The sequence below is a fragment of the Drosophila obscura genome, unplaced genomic scaffold (genome assembly GCF_018151105.1).
Source record: "Drosophila obscura isolate BZ-5 IFL unplaced genomic scaffold, ASM1815110v1 contig_186, whole genome shotgun sequence".
NCBI lineage: Eukaryota > Metazoa > Arthropoda > Insecta > Diptera > Drosophilidae > Drosophila > Drosophila obscura.
Window position 1 is genome coordinate 8330234 of NW_024542774.1, and position 17837 is coordinate 8348070.

Here is a 17837-nt window from a genome sequence, read left to right on the forward strand (position 1 = left end):
TACTATTCGATTTCCTTCTAAAGCCTAGTACTCAGATCCAAAAACTGTTTGCCAGCAAACAAATGTCATATATTTTTCTAGCGGCCAGTAGTGTGACCAGAGGTGTGAACTGCATTCCGTACGGTTACACTGCCCAACACATGTACATACATCAGTCTATCATTGCGTAAAAGTATATAAAAATTTCAAAAATTTTGATTGTATACGCTAAACCAAACAGGGGCAGCATTTACCGTTTTTACCGGCCCGCGCCATGGCTTCGGAGAATGAATCGGACGCCGAGCTTGAGGAGAACTACTACACATTTCTGAACTTGCCCCGAGATGTAAGTGCATCGTCACCCGGCACGTCACAGGCTTATCAATTTGTTCTTTAGGCCACCACAGAGCAAATCAATACAGCATACCGGAAGCAGAGCCGCATTTACCACCCGGACAAGCACTACGATGTGGACAGCAAGAAGCAGGCGGAGATAATGTTCAACCGCACCAAGCGGGCGTACGAGGTGCTGTCTGATCCCCACCAGAGGGCCATTTACGACTCGGTGGGCGTAAAGGGCCTGAGAACTGAGGGCTGGGAGATTGTTCACCGGACGAAGACTCCGGCAGAGATCAGGGAGGAGTACGAACGCCTCGCGCAAGCTGCGGATGAGCGTCGCCTGCAGCAGCGAACTAATCCACGGGGGAACATCACCATTAATGTGAATGCAACGGAAATATTCGCACCGTACGATGAGACGGAAATGCCCCGCGTGGAGATTGGCTCGATGAGCATTGCACAGTCGATTGAGGCCCCTTTGACGCGCAAGGACATGATAATCATGAGCGGCAACCTGTACTCTTCCAACGGCAATGGCAGTGGCGGGTTTGTGGTGGCTGGCCGTCGACTCCTTAACAAGGGCTGGCTGGAGGTCTGTGCGGGTGCGGGAAACGGCTTCCTGGTGGGTCTCAAGGGTGAGTAATCGGTGTGCCAGGGCCCAGCCTGCAATATATCTAAAGTATGTACCGACAGGTGGACGCACTCTTTCTCCCAAGCTGACGCTCAACGGCGGGACCAACATGAGTTTCCGGGAACATGGTGTGATACCCGCCCTGTTCTCCACGCTCGCTGTGCAGCTGGACAAGCACACGGTGGGCAGCCTGACGCTGAACGCGGGTCCCCAGTCGACCATGTCCACACAAATTGACCACAACAAGGACGAGTACGCGCTGAGCTCATCCTTTGTAATTGGGTCGCCGCACATCTACTTTGGCCTCTCCTACACGCGCAAGCTGATAGAGGACGAGATGAAGCTGAAGCTGGCCGTCAAGTAAGGAGCACGGAACATCGGCAGATTGGGTCGATTAACAGGATTTACTTATTGCAGGGTCGGCACGTTCGGCTTCATGGGCGAATATGGGCTGGAGAAGAAGATTTCCAAGTACAGTTCGGTGACAGCAGCTGTCTCGATTGGCGTGCCTTCCGGAGTTATCCTTAAATTTAAGTAAGTACAACAGAGAGAGTGGCCTGCATGGGGAACTAAATTGATGGCTTCGCTTTTCTGCTTTGCAGAATACTACGATCGAATCAGTCTTATGTCTTTCCTATCCACCTGAGCGATGAGATAGTGCCCGCCGCTGTGTTCTATGCCTCGGTGACGCCCGTGATTGCGTGGTTCTTGATTAAGAAGACCGTTATGGACCCGATGGACGCCGAGCGCAAGAGCGTCGAAGTGGAGCGTACAAAAAGGCAGAACGAACAGCGCCTGTTGGCCAAGAGGCAGGAGGCCAGTGCCGCCGTCCATCTTATGCAGAGTACCTACCATCGCATCATGACGGAGGAACTGCAGAAGACTGGACTGGTCGTCACAAGAGCCGTATATGGCTGCACAACGGAAAACAGCAGCACCCAGTTCAAGCCTGAGCTGTCGCTCGATGTTACCATACCTATTCAGTGCCTGGTCAGGGACAGCTCCCTGCAGCTATACGATTCCTCAAAGGTTTGTTCACTGTCTGCCCTGCCTGATGCCAAATTTGATTTAACTGATGCAATTCCTGGCCCTTACCTTACAGAGCGATCTGCCCGGCTTTTATGACCCCAGCATTGGGGACAATAAGATCCTACGCATAGAGTATACATACCAGAACCAATTCAGGGTGGTAAACCTAAAGGACAACGAGGCGATTCGACTGCCATTGCCATGATGGTGGCTTGTGGACTACGGTCTGTGTGCTTCATACTGTATTTAGTATAAAATCATCAGTTGTGTTTGTAACTTGTTTTCTAATCTTAATAGGAAAGACCCATTCCAAGAGATGGGGCAGAAAAACGGTTAAGACAGCTTTATTAAATATAATGGGCCTAATTGTATTTTCAAACCCAAACCCCCTATTTTGGGAATAGGGCATTTTCTCAGCATTTAAAAGTTACCTTGAAGCTTGCTTCCCTTAGAGGGAGAATATATCGATATCGATTATATTATGTAAAAGAGGTATATTTGGGTATACTTTTGAGCGTCCGATGGTATATTTTTTCAATACATCCGCGGTCACACTGAACATCAGCTGCTGGGGACAAATTTGTTTTGTTAGCAATAAAAACGACCGTTTGAGCTGAAAATGGCACTGCGGAGAGCAAACGAGTTGGTCACGGAATGATGCAATGCATGGACCATGATCGTATTCACAAGGGCGAATCTCATCCGCTTCCTGGCCGGCGCAATATGCTTGTTGCTGGTGCTCAATTTTGTGGGCTTCCGAAGTGACGGAGCCAGCGGTACGTCGCTGAGCAAGTTAAGGTAAGTGTGTGTTTCAAGCGGGAAGCGGAGTAAGCCAATTAGCACCCTCATTTGTTGGCTCTATCAATTACAGCATACGGCGCGTGCACAAATATGCCCATATCCATAGGAACACCAGCGGCAGTGGCAGTGGCAGTGGCGGCATCCGGCTGCCTGCTGCACCCCTGGCACTATCGAAGGAGCGAGAGCTGCACAACGCTCAGAACTCCACCTCAACGACTGTGATTGCGATTGCAAACTTTACTTCCATTCCACAAGACTTATCGCACCCCTTTGCGAACATCAACATGAGCACGCACAAGCCCTTGCCAATGAAACCAACCATGTCCGCCCTCCATGCCAATTGCACTGATCCTGATCCCCGAGATGGTATGCTATACTCTCAGACTGTCTTGTGGGATGTCTGTGGTTCAAGAAATGCCCTTCCAGGTGGACCCATTACGCCCAACACAACGCTGGAATCTCTAGACGTCATTGAGGCCGAGCTGGGCCCCTTGCTGCGCCCTGGCGGCGCTTTCCAGCCGGACCACTGCAACCCCCAACACCATGTGGCCATTGTTGTGCCCTTCCGCGACCGCTACGCCCATCTCTCCGTCTTCCTACGCAACATACACCCGTTCCTAATGAAGCAGCGCATCGCCTATCGCATATTCATTGTGGAGCAAACAAACGGGAAGCCCTTCAATCGCGCGGCTATGATGAATATCGGTTACTTGGAGGCCTTAAAACTTTACCAGTGGGACTGTTTTATATTTCACGACGTCGACCTTCTGCCTTTGGACGATCGCAATCTCTACAATTGTCCACGTCAGCCGCGGCACATGTCCGTTGCGATTGACACGCTGAATTTCAAGTAAGGAAATTCTATTCTCATCTCCCGAATAATTCTGTGATTTTTATGACAGGTTGCCTTACCGAACAATATTTGGGGGAGTCTCCGCCATGACACGTGAGCACTTTCAGACCGTGAATGGCTTCTCGAACTCCTTTTTTGGCTGGGGCGGCGAGGACGATGATATGTCCAACAGATTGAAGCATGCAAATCTATTCATATCAAGGTATCCCGTGAACATAGCACGCTACAAGATGCTGAAACATCAAAAGGAGAAGGCCAATCCCAAGCGGTGAGTGGAATGGATGGTCATCTATGATTATAATTCCCTATGGCCCCTTTGCAGCTATGAGAATATACAGAATGGCATGAACAAGATAGAAATGGATGGCATCAACTCAATCAAGTATGCCATCTACAGCATCAAGGAGTTCCCGACCTTTACGTGGTATTTAGCTGAGCTAAGGAACTCCGAGCGCAAGAGTTAGCCAACATAAATGGCGGAGACATCGTAACCATGCGTGACCTTTCAACAACTATCTAATAATGTGCATGTACAAAGGACAACATTACTTTCTCGAATAGTAGAATCAATCTCTCGTTTACTAGAGTAGCCGAAACACCCAAGAAAAAGACAGATTATGCCGTAACGATCAAGACATTTAGACGCGCACATATTGTGCGTATGATAGTAGTCCACTCAATATACTCACATCACAAATGATGCTATGTATGTAGTATACTTTTAATCCATAATTTAGCTCAAATTCCAACTCGAACCGTAGGTAACAAGTGTAGCAATAATCGCCCCTCCTCCACTCCCCCCTTAAATACTCAAAGTGCTCCAGTATAATTATAGAGTTTTTGTTGATTTTTTTTTTGTGTTGTGTTTTTTGTTATTGTTTTTTTTTAAACTTCTATGGTAATGGTATTTTATTCTCTCTTCTCTTTAAAAAGACACCTACACCAATTCCTACAAGGTGAAATGTAGATATTACTTTTGTGATATGCAAATTGTTAATCGATCAGAACGATTTATACCAAAATAAAACATATAAAAACTTTTACTATACCAAAACAAAAAAATTATGAAAATTTCGTTGTTTCGTTGCCCCCACCCACACGTGCTCAATCCCCAACATTCCATCCATCCATCCATAAATAGTAAAGACAGAGTTCATTGATTCGTTTGTTAGATATCGTTTTATTATTATTTTATTTACGTGTATTAGAGATAGTGTTTATGGCTCTGTAACGACTTGGCTGGGCGGGGTGGTTACCTTTTAAGTCGGAGGAGTTACGTTTATGGTTTACGATTAGTAGGTATTCAAGTGGCGCCGTGGGGCACGTTTATTTTTATTAGTGTGTTTCGTATGCGACATGCAAATTTCAGTTAAAACAATTTCGACTGCGGGTTTTTCCACTGGTAAATGCTTGAGCAATTTGAACAATTTCGAGCAATCTATAACAGATACATATAACAATGGGACAGCACAATCCTCGGATGCCGTAATACAAATTAAAGTATATACATAGACAAAGACAATAACAGACATATACGATAGATACATACAAATATGTATATGTATATAGGATTTGGCCAACAAGCAGAGCCAGAGCCAGCGCCAGATCCACCAATGGATAAGCAGCAAAACCCAAATAAAAGTTAGACAGTAGTAGAGAGCAAAAAAAAACAGTCACAAGTTCGACGCGGGGCAGGATTTAGCGTTAGACTTATTAACGGCAATATTAGAAACCTATATACAAGTACGACTTCCAGCTGGACCCTCTACATGATGGAGCAGGGCATCGCACAGCAGAGGGGCAGGCACAATGGCACCACAGCGCCGCCGGACTTGGTTTTCGTCTTTGACTTGGAGCCGGACTCGTACTCGTACATTCCCGAGCCCTTAGCCCAGCGACCCTGCAAAGGAAGAGCACACATTAGCGATCCTCTCACTTCAGCAGAGCTTTAGGGTGCAAATACTTACACCAGATGCAGAACCGGCATGCATCTCCTCCCGCTTCATGACAATGGTGTCGTGTCCGGGCGGATAGTAGACCTCCTTGCCCAGCTTGTTCACGGACGGCACATGCTGCTGGTTGGGCGAGGCCACGGATGTCTCGATCTCCCTCTTGCGTACGGGCGTCTCTAGGTCTCCGCGATCCACATGATCAGTCTGAAAAGTTAAGGGACAGGTAAGTGGAGCTCCGAGAAGATGGATTCTTTTCTACTTACAGTGCCAAAGGACTGCATTAGGTCGTCCACACGCTGGGGTGGATTGCCATTGCCCACCGGATACTCCACACCGTCCACGGGGAAGGGCGAAGGAGAGCCATAGTCCGGACCGACGCCGGGACCTCGACGATTGTTCGTGTTCGTTGTGGAAGAGTACTTGTAGGTGTAGCTCGTGTTCGGCGGATATCCATTGCCGTTCTGTGGCTGCGGATAGGCCGTGCTGGGCGGCAGTTGCTTCAAGGGAGCGGACTGTGGCAGGCCCGGCTCATAGGGACCACCATTGGGCGCCCCGTGGATCGTGTTGACCGTGTTGGAGGACTCCGTCTCCTTGTAATAGTAGCGGTTGATGCCACCAGGCCCAGACGGATGCAGCGGCGGACTGTGTGGACCCTGAGCGTAGTTGGGGCTGTGTGCCGGACTGAGCGGGGGATAGCGCTGCTGTGGCGGCAGCTCGTTGATCGTGTTCACGTTGTCCGTCTTGTGGATGTTGTAGACCACAGTGCGGCTGTTGTTGCCCGGCAGTGTGCCTGTGGGGTGGCCCACCGGTCCGAGGGGCAGCTGTCGCGGCTGGGGACTCACTCCGCGAGTGGTGGTCTCCTTGTGCTCGCGAATCTCGTACGACTGGTTGGTCAGCAGCGGCCGGTCGGGTTTGTTCAGCGTGGAGTAGCTCTCCGTGTTGTAGACCACCGTCTGAGGCACGTGCGGTGGCTGCGCATGTGGTTGTGGATGTGGCTGCGGATGTGGAGGCGACAGCTGGCTGAAGTTCTGGCTGGAGTTGTGGCTCTCGTGGAGCTTGTAGCTGCTGCTCAGGGTGTTCGTGTTCGTGTTTATGTTGCTGTTGTTGAGTGTGTGACTGCGATTGATGGTGCTGGTGGCGCTGCCCGGACCAGCTGGGATCTCATAGGTGTACGTACGCACGGTGGTCGTCACCTTAGTGCCAGGCGCCGGCAGTATGCCATCGCTCAGGGCGATGTCCTGCAGCTCCTTGTCGATGGTTGTGCCGCTAGTCAGGGTCTGTGTGTTGCCGGAGCTCGGCAGCAGCTCCACATTGTTGTTGATCGTCCGATTGCTCTCGTAGATCTTCGACTTGCTCTCGTACTGACCGCCAATGGGTGAATGGGCTGGAAAAGACAATAAAATACATTGTAAGAATACTCTGCATTGCCTTCCCTACGATTCCAAGGCACTTACCCAGCGTGTATGGCTTCTCCTTGGTCTGGTAATCGTCCCGCTTCAGGCTCGAGTACTTGGCCGTCGACTGCAGCGTGCTGTAGTCGGTGGGATTGAAGGTCTCCACATCATCGATGTAGGGCTGCTGGCCGCCCTGACCCGAGTGCTTCGTGGTCTTGACCACACGCGTTGTCCTCGTGACTGTCCCGGCGGGATCAGTGCGTTCCCTGGAGAATATATAAACTTGTTTAGGGAACAGCAAAGATTTGTGCATCCTCTAGGAAAACTCACAGCGTTCTATAGGAAGTGCCGTTGGTGGGCAGGAGGTCGCGATCTCTGTTGGTGATCTGGCGTTCCTGCTTCAAGTCCTCCAGCAAGGCGTCCAACTGATCGATGTTCTGATCGGGCGACTTGCCCTGATACGACACGTTATTGTCGCCAGAGCTTGAGTATTGATATGAGGACTTTTTGTACGCATAATTCTTGTCGTTCTGCGAGGAAGTGGAACGAGAATGAGATCAGAATGGAGCTGGAGATCATAAATTTTGTATGGACTTACCTTTCCGCTCCATTTCGAGGGCGTGTCCCTCAACGAGGATGAATAATTTTCCGAACTGCTCGAGTACTGCATTTCCAATTAGTATTTTTGCTGAAACGAAAATCAGTTCCATTCCCCCATTCATAAATTATTCAAATTCTACGTGTGAGTAACCGAGAGCCGCCGTGGGTGTCGCGTCTGACAGACACGTACACGTAAGCACGGATCGGGTCTCGATTCCCGCAAGGCAGGTTGATTCAAGGCAGTTCTCGAGAATTTCGAACATTTCTGAATCTGTTTACTCGAGCACCCGCCCACGCCTACGCCTACATCCATGCCCCCTCCCTCATCTTCATCAGCATCTCTGCCCGCACCAAAATGGCCGCATTCGGCATTCCTTCCTCCAAACTGAGAACCGAGAACTTTTCGCGCATTAATGGAGGCTTAAGTCATCTGAAGTGGGCATCACTTGAGCACACACAAAGCACACATATACATATTTAGGTGGCAGATCAAAGAATCACATCACAGCAGTTAAGTGGGAGATAATACAAATCAGAAATGCCACTATAAATGCCAAAAAACTTACCATTTGCAGTGTTTTTGCAAAAAGTTGGACTTTCGGATCTATTTGGGATGCTTTTTGAAAAAACTTTCAATTTGAAGTACCCAAAATAATGGCCATTGGAAGTATGAATCTACCTGTTACAAAAAGGCTGCCAGGGTATCAGTATCACCCGAAATGGCATTGGATTCCCGAAATGCCACACAAAAGCACACGCACACATTCACACTTACTGTATGCATGGACAAAGGCCAAAAAGTCACAAAATTCAATGTCAAACTGGTTTTCACTTTTTAGCGTGTCCTTAGCACTCCTTTTACGTATGAGTGGGACAAAGAGGGAGACATATGTACATACATATGTACATCTGTATAACCCAATACATATATACATATATATCCTACAGATTCGTTTTGATATTTTAGCGATAACCTTGAGAAGAGAGATTCACTGAATGAGAGAAATACAGAGCTACAGCTACAGATAGAGACAGAGGAAGAGGGAGAGCGAATGAGCGTGATGCAAAATAATTCGTCAAGCACACACAAGAATGATGACCGGCGGAGGAGGATGATGTCATATGAGCCAGAGGCTGCACCACTCGACAGCCCTGACAGCCACTGCACTGGGAGCTGTCCCCGTCCTCGTCCAATAAGCAATGCAATCAAAACGAAGCTAAATAAATCACATTATCACGGGGATCTAGCTACTGAGGAATCGCATCAGACGATGCCTCGCCCGCCATATGGTCAAGAGTAGAGCTAATAGAGACACAACAAAAATCACTCGCATAAGCAAAATATCATGCATAAAAAATAGCATACAATAATATAAATAAAAGGCCAAATCTAATTGATGCCGCCGTCACCGCCTCCGCCTCCTCCATCACGGAGCGATCATAGCACGTTTTTAGCAGAGCTCTGGGTCTCAGTTTTGGTCTGTGTGTGTTATGGCGACAGCAGCTAAAACCGTACGAAAAACAGAGAATGTTGAATGGAGGGGCAGAGAGGAGAGGAGAGTTGAGTAGAGGTTTTTGCATACAGACGCACACATGGGTCAAAAATGATCTCATGTATTCGAAACGAGAAGCTCTGTGGAAACATGTTGCTTTTTGCTGGCTGCCTGTCTGGGCATGGGCATGGGAGTAGGCGGGACGTAGCGGGGCGGGGCGCTACTAGATCGGGATCGAGATCGCAAAACGAACGCCATAGAGCGTCTGTCCAATAGCCAATAGATGGAGCGGGGGGAGAGGAAAACGTTAGGGGGAGATTTACGGCGCAAACATAAAATAAACAAATCGCGAGTGAACAACAAGTTTGAGAACGAGTGAAGAAAAAAAGCGAAGGTGTTGTTCTTGTCGTACCGAAATTGCCGAAAATCAAACTGAAACGTAGGCGAAGTGTATACATAATACATACGTATGTACATATGTACATATCTATCATTATCTAGTATATGTGCATGTTCTGCTGGTGACGCTTCTCCCCACCGTCCCACGCATCTTACAGTTCAAAAAGATCAGGCGCCGTTTGAACTTGGCTAATATACGTATGTGGATATTTCTATAGATGATTGGAAGGAAATTCAGAGGCAGCATCACCGCCAAGAGTACAATGCCAGGCAACGTATACCTCGTCGCAGTTTCGTCGCCTTTCTGACTTTTGCTGAGCAATTTTTGTACGCTACGAGTGTCGGTGTATATGAAAACAAATAATTCTATAAATAGTTCACTGCCACTGTGGCTTTTTTGGCTTTTCGCCTTTCAATTTGAATACTGCGCCGTCCGTGCTTGAACGTTGTACGGATCTGGGTCTGGTCTATGGTGCTGTTCTTTTCTGTTTCTGTTTCGAGTACAAGAGTGCCCACCGTACATGAATCATCTGGCGTGTAGTGTACATATCTCTAGATACATTGCTGGCCCCGCCGTCTGGCTGGGGCAGAATGTGAGGAGGATGCGGATATACACAATAGAGTGCGTTTTTTTTTTTCTTTCTTTCTTTCAACGAACGCAATTGAAATTTCACTTTGCTGCCAAACACGAGAGTCGGTCGCCCGTTCGAGTACTTCCCCATACAACAATAGATACAAAAATCCATCCATCCAACCATCTATGCCTGTATGTTTGTGTCTGTGCGCACATAGCGGATAAAAAGTAACGACGACACGTAGGGAAAACTCGTTTACACCGAGAGTATGTGCGTGCGGTTCGTTCTCCACCCCACTGTCACCAGTATGTGGCTTGTTTGTGGCTGTCTCTTTTTGAAGCTCCTCTGACAGTTCAATAGACCAATATGAAGCAGCCCACTCAAACGCACACCACAACACACTCTTCCATCCACACACACACACACTGTGTGAATACATTCACTCGAACACACTCACTGTGCACTTTTCCAAAACTCCAAAAACGATTCGATTGATGTTGTGTACAGTTCGGCGGAAAAAAGAAAACTGCTACGATGCGCGGGCGCGTTTGTCTTGGGAAATTCGCCTTCGCGTAAGAGAGAGAGAGAGACTCTGAATGTGGGGGCTTCGATCGTTCCAAGCACTAAACAAATTTAACGGCAACGGAACGGTTTTCGTTGCTTCTGCGCGCGTCTCTTGCTGGTGCAGTAGTGAGGCTTCGATTTCGCACTTGCCACCACCGATCCCCATACGATTCGATCAAAGCAGAGAGAGAGAGACGGAGACGGACCTGTTGTTGGACCCCAAGAGCATCCATTTTGCTCTCAGTTCGAAAGCTCGCCGAAAAAGCTTGCTGCTAATGCTAATTGTATAAACGATAGAAACGTTGCCAAGTTTCGTGCCACGAAACATGGATACTCTTTTGTGGCATGATATTTGACCCAGCTTCAGTTTTTGTGTATTGGTTAGAAAAAGAGATTCCATGCAAAGAGAAGCACAGACTGCACAGGCCGAAACGTATGCGTTTTGGCGCCAATCCGATCGATCGCATGCGTGACGTGGCAGCGCTTTTATGCCATGTCCCCCATCCTACATTTGTTAAGAATAAACCACGTGTGTTTTCTTTGCTGCATTTACTTGACACAATCGTCAAGTATTTTATTTTATACAGTCGTATTGCGGTATGCGAAGTCCATTAAATCTGTAAGCTTTTCCATAAAAACAAAGACCCGATGCCACTCGGAGAGTGAGTGGCAACTACAACTGAGGGGCAGTTACGTTAAGATACCGTACATATAATAAAAAATAAACATCTAATCCTTGGCGGGCACCTCGATGACGCGGGGCTTGTCGATGATGCGGGCGGTCTTGTTGCCCTTCTCGACAATGCCAATGATCCAGGCCTGGTAGCCCTCCTGCTTCTCGATGTCCTTGCAGTAGGCGGCGGCCTGTTCGCGCGGCAAGCAGATCAGCAGACCGCCAGAAGTCTCGGCCGAATGGCCCTGCAGCAGCTGGAACATATTGCCGCAGGCCTTGGCCACGGCCGCCATCTTGGCGATCACTGGAAGATTATGAATAACGAAGGAGACGTCCTTCTTTTGGTGAGCCGCTAATGTCTGGGCATGACCCAGGAGACCGAAGCCGGTTATGTCGGTGGCACCGTGGGCGTTGTACTTGTGCATGAGCCGAGCTGCCACGCGGTTTAGGCGCGACATCGAGTTCATGGCCCTGTGGTAGGCCTTGCGCACATCCTCCTCGGACACAACCAGCTTGATGCGGTTCCAGCGTTCCGCCTGGTCAATCCACTGGTGAGCATTGACGGCCACCTGGGTGCCCAGGGGCTTGGTCAACACCAAAACATCACCAACGACAGCGTTGTCTGGCACAATGTACTCGTTCGGCTGGCAGATGGTCGAGGCCACGCCGCCAATGGTGCACCAGGGATTGACCACGCTCTGGCCTCCAGTAACCGTGGTTCCGGCCTCCAGGGCGGAGTCCTTGAAGCCACGCATGATCAGAGGGATAACCACGTCGCGCTCCTTCTCCGTCATCTTTGTGCTCACAGCCAGCAGCATCAGCATGTTGTCGCAATCGGTCACGCCCATCGCGTACAAATCACTGAGCACGTTGGCGCAGGCTATCTTGCCCATCATGTATGGATCGTCGACAATCGGGTAGAAGAAGTCGGTGGTCTGCACCAGGCAAAGCCCGCCATGTCGAAGAGGAATCACAGAGCAATCTAGGCCGATGCCGATTCGGGGAATAGCCACGTTTAGGAACTGCGGCTCCTGGTCCTGGGCAGAGTAGTCCTGCTGCAGAGCCGACACCAGCTTTGAGAGTACATCCTGGGGCACCTTGCAGCCACGTCCCTTCAGATCGGCGAAACGTGTCAGGCGGAAAGAGGCATCCAAGTCGTGAGCGGTCGGGTCAAAGGGGCGGCGCAGTTCTGCGTCGCCACCGCCATGCAGCTCCAGGTGGGCAGCATTCAGGACGTCTGCGGCGTAGCTCATTGTGTGCTAGAACTAGAGAGGGGAGGTTTCTTTGTATAGTGTGGCAGCTAGCAATATTTACGCACTTCTTGCCGCGCAACAAAAACAAAATCAACCAAGCTGCAAGTAACTCGCGTTCTCCCTCAGCACCAACACAGGCGCACATAGACGTGTATGTACACATAATTTTTGTTGCGTGTGAGTAGCAAGCGCTGTGATTGGCTGTTTTCACGTTGGCGGCTAAAACGGGCGAAGTCAGTATTTCTCCCTGTCGGCGAGGCGAGCAACGTGAAATAATGCCCACTTATGTGAACCGAAAAATGCCAAAATAGTGTTGCCTTTCACTAATTTTCACATTTGAACTAATTAGTCCAGTGGTGGGGAACACTTTTACTTACAGTGGCTTTATTAAATTTACGGGGAAAACTTTTGGTACAGATGCAAAAAATTTATTTATTTTGCGCCGTTTTTCTTTTTTCCACAGAACACAACAGAGTTGCTTCGGTGGCTCTTTCGTCGATATATGGCCAAACTATCGTTGCAAGTGGCGTGGGGCTGCCACATCAGCTCAAAATCTATCGATATAAATGCGCGCAAAGCAAAAAAAAATAATAAATATGAATTCATTTAATAATTAAAAAGTTAAAACCGGAAATTAACATGTTCTGCCTCGCACCATGACTCAGTGGCCTGCCTTGAAGGCGTCACTCGGGCAGAGCCAATCCCACCTACTGCATGGCATTCGTTCATCCAACGATTGGCAAGAAGAAACCTGTTGCGCCAGCTGACCAAAAAGTAAAAGTGAGTCGCAACAATGAAATAATTTCCCTTTGTTCGCAGTTTTGCAATTTAAGTTTGTCTCCTTAGCTCAGAACCTATTGCGCTTACATAGGCGCATCAGAGAGAAGAATCTGAATTGCGAAAAGGGCAAACAAAAGACTTGAGCCACAAACTTTCTTTTCCCTTGGCCATGGGCTAAGTGAATCACTGACGACACCTCATCATGATTACGCTACGCCTGCGCAGTCTTATGCTGCTGCAGCTGTTGGCCGTGGCCAGCGCTGAGTATGTGTACGGCGAGCCCAAGTTCAAGTGTCCCAAGAAGTAGGTGTCCTTTTAGCTTGTAATGATAAATTCCTGTATAATGGACGAGTTTCGTTAACCAGGTCCAAGGTGCTTTACCCGTGCAGCTGCATTAAGGGCAGCGATGATGGAATCTTTGTGCGCTGTGAGAAAGTGAACTTGGCTACGCTCTCCGTGGCTCTGCAGAACTTAGCCTCCTTCGGCTTGCCCATCGAGGAGTTGTCCATTTACAGGGGTAACTTTGGTGCGTACTGGTCTGTTTCTTGGGGTTGGAACACCTGATAGCCTGTTGATTTTTTCAGTTCGCTTGTACGGACCTCTGTTTGCCAATATCAAAGCCCGCATCCTGATCATTGAGGAGACACCTCTGGCCACCATCGAGGATTATGTGTTCTATGGCGTGAACAATACAATGGAGGAGCTCCACTTTTTGGGCACCAATTTGAGTCATATTGGACCCCTGGCCTTTGGCGTAAGTATAAATTGGAGTCGCGGATACCGTGAAATATGCTCAAGAATTGTGATTTCAGATACTGGGAAAGACCACTCAACTAGTGATCAATGGCCATGCGTTTGAGCAACTTCCAAACGATCTCTTCGCTGGCCAAGAGATCGCGAATAGACTCGAGACGTTGCGGCTGACCAATGGACTGCTGAGCGATCTACCTATAGAGACCTTTCAGCCCCTGCGCAAGCTGAAAACTCTCGACCTGCATGGCAATCAGTTGGAGAACCTGAAACGAAATCAGTTCAAGAATCTCAGGGAATTGGAACTCTTGGATATAAGTCACAATGGGATCAAGAAACTGGAGGCGCAACACATTTCCGATCTCACCAAGCTGGGCTGGTGCAATGTCTCGCACAACGCCCTCAGCGAGCTGAGTCGCGGCACCTTTGCCAGGAACTCTGTGTTGAAAGTGCTCAATCTTGACCACAATCGCATATCGCGTCTGGATGCTAACAGCTTTCGGGGCATGCGATTCCTGCGCCGCCTATTTCTCAGCGACAATGTGCTCACGGAGATTGGTCGCGGCACCTTCGGGTCGGTGGCCCGGATTGGAACTATTGACTTGGCCCGCAATCAGCTGAAGAAGGTGGAGTACCAAATGTTTACCCAAATGAACTATGTGGAGGTGGGTACCCAAATATCAAGCAAGGGATGAGTATACTGTATGAAATTGTATACTGTCAGCTTTTGGATCTGGCGGAGAACAACATCACGAAAATCGAGAAGAACTCCTTCAAAGATATCTACCAGGCGGTGATAAATATCTCGCACAATGCCTTGGAACTGATTGAAACGGCCGCCTTTGAGAACTGCATCAACATAACCACACTCGACCTATCCCACAACCGATTGACCAACTTCTCGCGCCGCAGTTTCGACGAGAACACTTTTGCCACTACCTTCCAGCTGAGCTTCAACGGCCTGACCAGTCTGGCACATGTAATAACTCATCTAAATGGACCCAAACACGGTAACTAATCGCTGTTGTACCTTTCAGATACCCATACAGAACATGACTGGCCTGAAAGTGCTGAATGCCTCGTACAACAACATCTCGGAAATCCCCAGGAACTCCTTTCCCAAGCTGTACGAGCTGCACACGATCGATGTGTCGCACAACAACATCTCCATCATTTTCAACGGTGTGTTCCAGGTTCTCTTTTCGCTCCGGACAGTGGATCTCAGCTATAACAGCATGCGGGAAATCAAGTCATCGACCTTTGGCACCATGCCCACACTGCTGCTATTGGATCTCAGTCACAACGAGCTGGTGTCAGTGGTACGCGGGTCTATGGCCAAGATGACCAGCATGCGTCAGCTCTACCTGAACCACAATCGGCTGGAGAAGCTCTTTGAGCTGCCCATTTCACTGAACGAGCTCTATCTGAGTCATAACAACATTACGTCAATCCCAGCGAGCACGTGGCCGGTCATGAACTCATTGATCTACCTAGACCTGAGCCACAATCAGCTGGGCGACAGCCTGGACTCGCAGAGTTTCACAGGTCTGCTGGTGGTGCAGCGTCTAAAGCTGCAGAACAATGGCATCACTCAGCCGCCTCTGCAAGCAGTGGCGGGCATGTCAACGCTGCAGTATCTGTACTTGGAGGTGAGTCGATTGGCGGAGGAATTTGCGCTTTTAGATTATAATTATGAATGCTTTCAGAACAACAACATATCCGCCTTGGAGCGCAGCGCCTTTGGCAAGCTGCCGGTTCTGTTTGAACTCAATTTGCATGGCAACCAGGTCCAGGACATTAGGTGAGTGGTTCATCTTGCATCTTGCAAACGACATAAGAGGAATTTTATCTTTGATTTTCCTACAGCAAACGCGCCTTTGAGGGCCTGCTGCAGTTGCTCAACCTTAACCTGTCGTCGAACGGACTCAAGCACCTGCAGAACGACATCTTCTTTGGACTGCCATCGCTGCGCACTTTGGATCTGTCGCACAATTTGCTATCCAAGCTGGACAACAAGACGAACGGCGTCCTGGACGACCTGCTCAGCCTGGAGACCTTGGACTTGAGTCACAACCGCATCAGCTTCGTCACCAAGAAGACCTTCCCCTCGGCCCAGTACATACCGTACAACCTGCAGTACCTGGACCTGAGCTATAACCAGATGCCCGTCCTAACCTACGACATCACCTTCGGCACCAAGAAGCTGCTGCACCTGAATTTGTCCCACAACCAGATCAACGAACTGCGACGCGGCGTCCTCTCCAACTTCACCGCGTTGAATCGTCTAGATCTGTCGCACAACGAGCTCACGAACCTCCAGTCAGAGGAGCACATCTTCGACCTGCCCAAGAACCTGAGCCGCCTCGATTTGTCGCACAACCAGATCTACCACTTGCCCTTTGCCAATCTGGTGAAGGTGCAGTCGCTGGCATTCGCCGACCTGTCCAACAACAGCCTGGAGGACGTGCCCGCCACGGTAGTGGGCAGCATGCGCAACGGCACACAGATTCTGGTGGCCGGTAATCCACTACACTGCGGCTGCAATGCGCGTCCCCTTAAGCACTTTATGCTGCAGCAGACGACGCCAAGCGAGGATCTTCGGGGCATTCTCTGCACCACACCATCGCTGGCCAAGGACAAGTACCTCTTGGAGCTGGACGACGAGTTTCTGCAGTGCACCAACGACGAGAGGGAGACGTACACGGGCAGCGACTACGAGCAGCTCACAGATGTCCGGTTCCGTGAGGTTCAGACGTAAGCACAAAACCCACTGTCCGACAACTTGTCAGTCAATGACACTCTTCTTCCTTTCTGCAGCAGCAAGGCCGGCAATCTAACGCTCAGCTGGTATGTGTCTGCCACGGCAGATGTGTCCGACTTCAACGTTTATATCCGGAGCGGCGGCAACGAGGTGCTCTTCCAGGCGGACTATGCCTACAACCAGCGCACGGCCCAGATACCCATCGCAGACCTGCAGTCGCACGGCGAGGACAAGCTGCTGGCTGCCGAGATCTGCATCGTGTCCCGCGACAGCGACGGCAACACCCGGAAGTGGTTCGCCGGTCAGTGCCAGGCACTGCCGTCGCTCAAGCTGCGCAGGACCTTCTTCTTCGGAAACTTCCAAGTGCGGGGAGGAGCCGCCGCCGCCAGCCACCACACCGGAGAGTGTCACCTCGTGTTCATAGCTATCATGTTGTTTGTTGCCAAGCTGTGGTATTCGTGGTATTAAATGTCCGTCTGCGGCCACCGCTCACTGTAAGGACACGCTCTGCTCTGACCTTACGGACGAACATGTGCGCGCCGCCTTATTATCACAGCGGTGCGCACATGTACGGGTAGTTGTTTACTCGGACGCTGGACGCAGGACGTCGCCTCGCGTGGCAGCGCAATTGAGAAATTGTTACGGCCCCACCCACACCCATAGCCCCAGGCCGCAAGCCCAGCTGATGGCACGCCTGGACGGACATTCATTCAGAGCGAAACACAAAGGACGCTTCGGGTGTCCTTTCATTCTCTACTTGGGACTCGGCTGTGGCTTCGGGTTAGGTTTCGGCCCGGAGTGAGAGAGAGGAGAGCGAGGCTTGACACACAAATGCGCACTCGCGCTCTCAGCTGAAATGGTATGCGTTACACTGGCGGCCATAATTGATGATGATGGAAAGTTAAAATCAGAAAATTATTTGATCCTCGAAAGCTTTAGAGCTGTAGAGGTCCTAGCCCTAGGATATTTTATCTAATATCGGATGAACATTGAGAACAAAGTTGAAGAAGC

General features: G+C 49.6%; 5 protein-coding genes across 10 annotated transcripts; 3 read left to right on the forward strand and 2 right to left on the reverse strand.

Annotated features, from left to right (window-relative positions):
• Positions 1–117: 117 nt before the first annotated feature.
• LOC111080305 (dnaJ homolog subfamily C member 11) lies at positions 118–2311 on the forward strand. Of its 4 annotated transcripts, XM_041593073.1 has the most exons (7): positions 120–325; positions 377–953; positions 1012–1309; positions 1367–1483; positions 1552–1978; positions 2052–2202; positions 2276–2311. In XM_041593073.1, the coding sequence occupies exons 1-6, from the start codon at positions 254–256 to the stop codon at positions 2181–2183; spliced, it is 1623 nt and encodes a 540-aa protein (XP_041449007.1). In that variant the 5' UTR covers positions 120–253; the 3' UTR covers positions 2184–2202; positions 2276–2311. The 4 variants fall into 4 exon arrangements, with proteins under 4 accessions (XP_022231514.2, XP_041449007.1, XP_022231512.2 ...); XM_022375820.2 differs by having other exon boundaries at positions 2052–2311; XM_022375821.2 differs by lacking the exon at positions 120–325 and having other exon boundaries at positions 755–953; positions 999–1309; positions 2052–2311.
• A 199-nt stretch (positions 2312–2510) lies between these two features.
• LOC111080306 (beta-1,4-N-acetylgalactosaminyltransferase bre-4) lies at positions 2511–4686 on the forward strand. The gene is made up of 5 exons (XM_022375823.2): positions 2511–2776; positions 2850–3145; positions 3206–3629; positions 3682–3900; positions 3955–4686. Exons 1-5 carry the CDS (start codon positions 2652–2654, stop codon positions 4094–4096), a joined length of 1206 nt encoding a protein of 401 aa, XP_022231515.2. The 5' UTR covers positions 2511–2651; the 3' UTR covers positions 4097–4686.
• Positions 4687–4787: 101 nt separating this feature from the next.
• LOC111080304 lies at positions 4788–10741 on the reverse strand. Its single transcript, XM_022375819.2, has 7 exons — positions 10503–10741; positions 7577–7666; positions 7309–7508; positions 7039–7244; positions 5848–6968; positions 5600–5788; positions 4788–5532 (listed from the first exon to the last, which is right to left on the reverse strand). The coding sequence occupies exons 2-7, from the start codon at positions 7646–7648 to the stop codon at positions 5398–5400; spliced, it is 1923 nt and encodes a 640-aa protein (XP_022231511.2). The 5' UTR covers positions 7649–7666; positions 10503–10741; the 3' UTR covers positions 4788–5397.
• A 402-nt stretch (positions 10742–11143) lies between these two features.
• LOC111080307 (inactive selenide, water dikinase-like protein) lies at positions 11144–13024 on the reverse strand. 2 transcript variants are annotated; one of them, XM_022375824.2, is made up of 2 exons: positions 12913–13024; positions 11144–12547 (listed from the first exon to the last, which is right to left on the reverse strand). In XM_022375824.2, exon 2 carries the CDS (start codon positions 12533–12535, stop codon positions 11339–11341), a length of 1197 nt encoding a protein of 398 aa, XP_022231516.1. In that variant the 5' UTR covers positions 12536–12547; positions 12913–13024; the 3' UTR covers positions 11144–11338. The 2 variants fall into 2 exon arrangements, with proteins under 2 accessions (XP_022231516.1, XP_022231518.1); XM_022375826.2 differs by lacking the exon at positions 12913–13024 and adding an exon at positions 12601–12683.
• A 127-nt stretch (positions 13025–13151) lies between these two features.
• Positions 13152–17324, forward strand: LOC111080301 (chaoptin). Of its 2 annotated transcripts, none has more exons than XM_022375815.2 (10): positions 13152–13315; positions 13382–13618; positions 13681–13841; positions 13900–14069; positions 14128–14730; positions 14790–15044; positions 15103–15714; positions 15772–15866; positions 15932–16819; positions 16886–17324. In XM_022375815.2, the coding sequence occupies exons 2-10, from the start codon at positions 13518–13520 to the stop codon at positions 17292–17294; spliced, it is 3294 nt and encodes a 1097-aa protein (XP_022231507.2). In that variant the 5' UTR covers positions 13152–13315; positions 13382–13517; the 3' UTR covers positions 17295–17324. The 2 variants fall into 2 exon arrangements, with proteins under 2 accessions (XP_022231507.2, XP_022231506.2); XM_022375814.2 differs by having other exon boundaries at positions 13154–13315; positions 16883–17324.
• Positions 17325–17837: the final 513 nt, after the last annotated feature.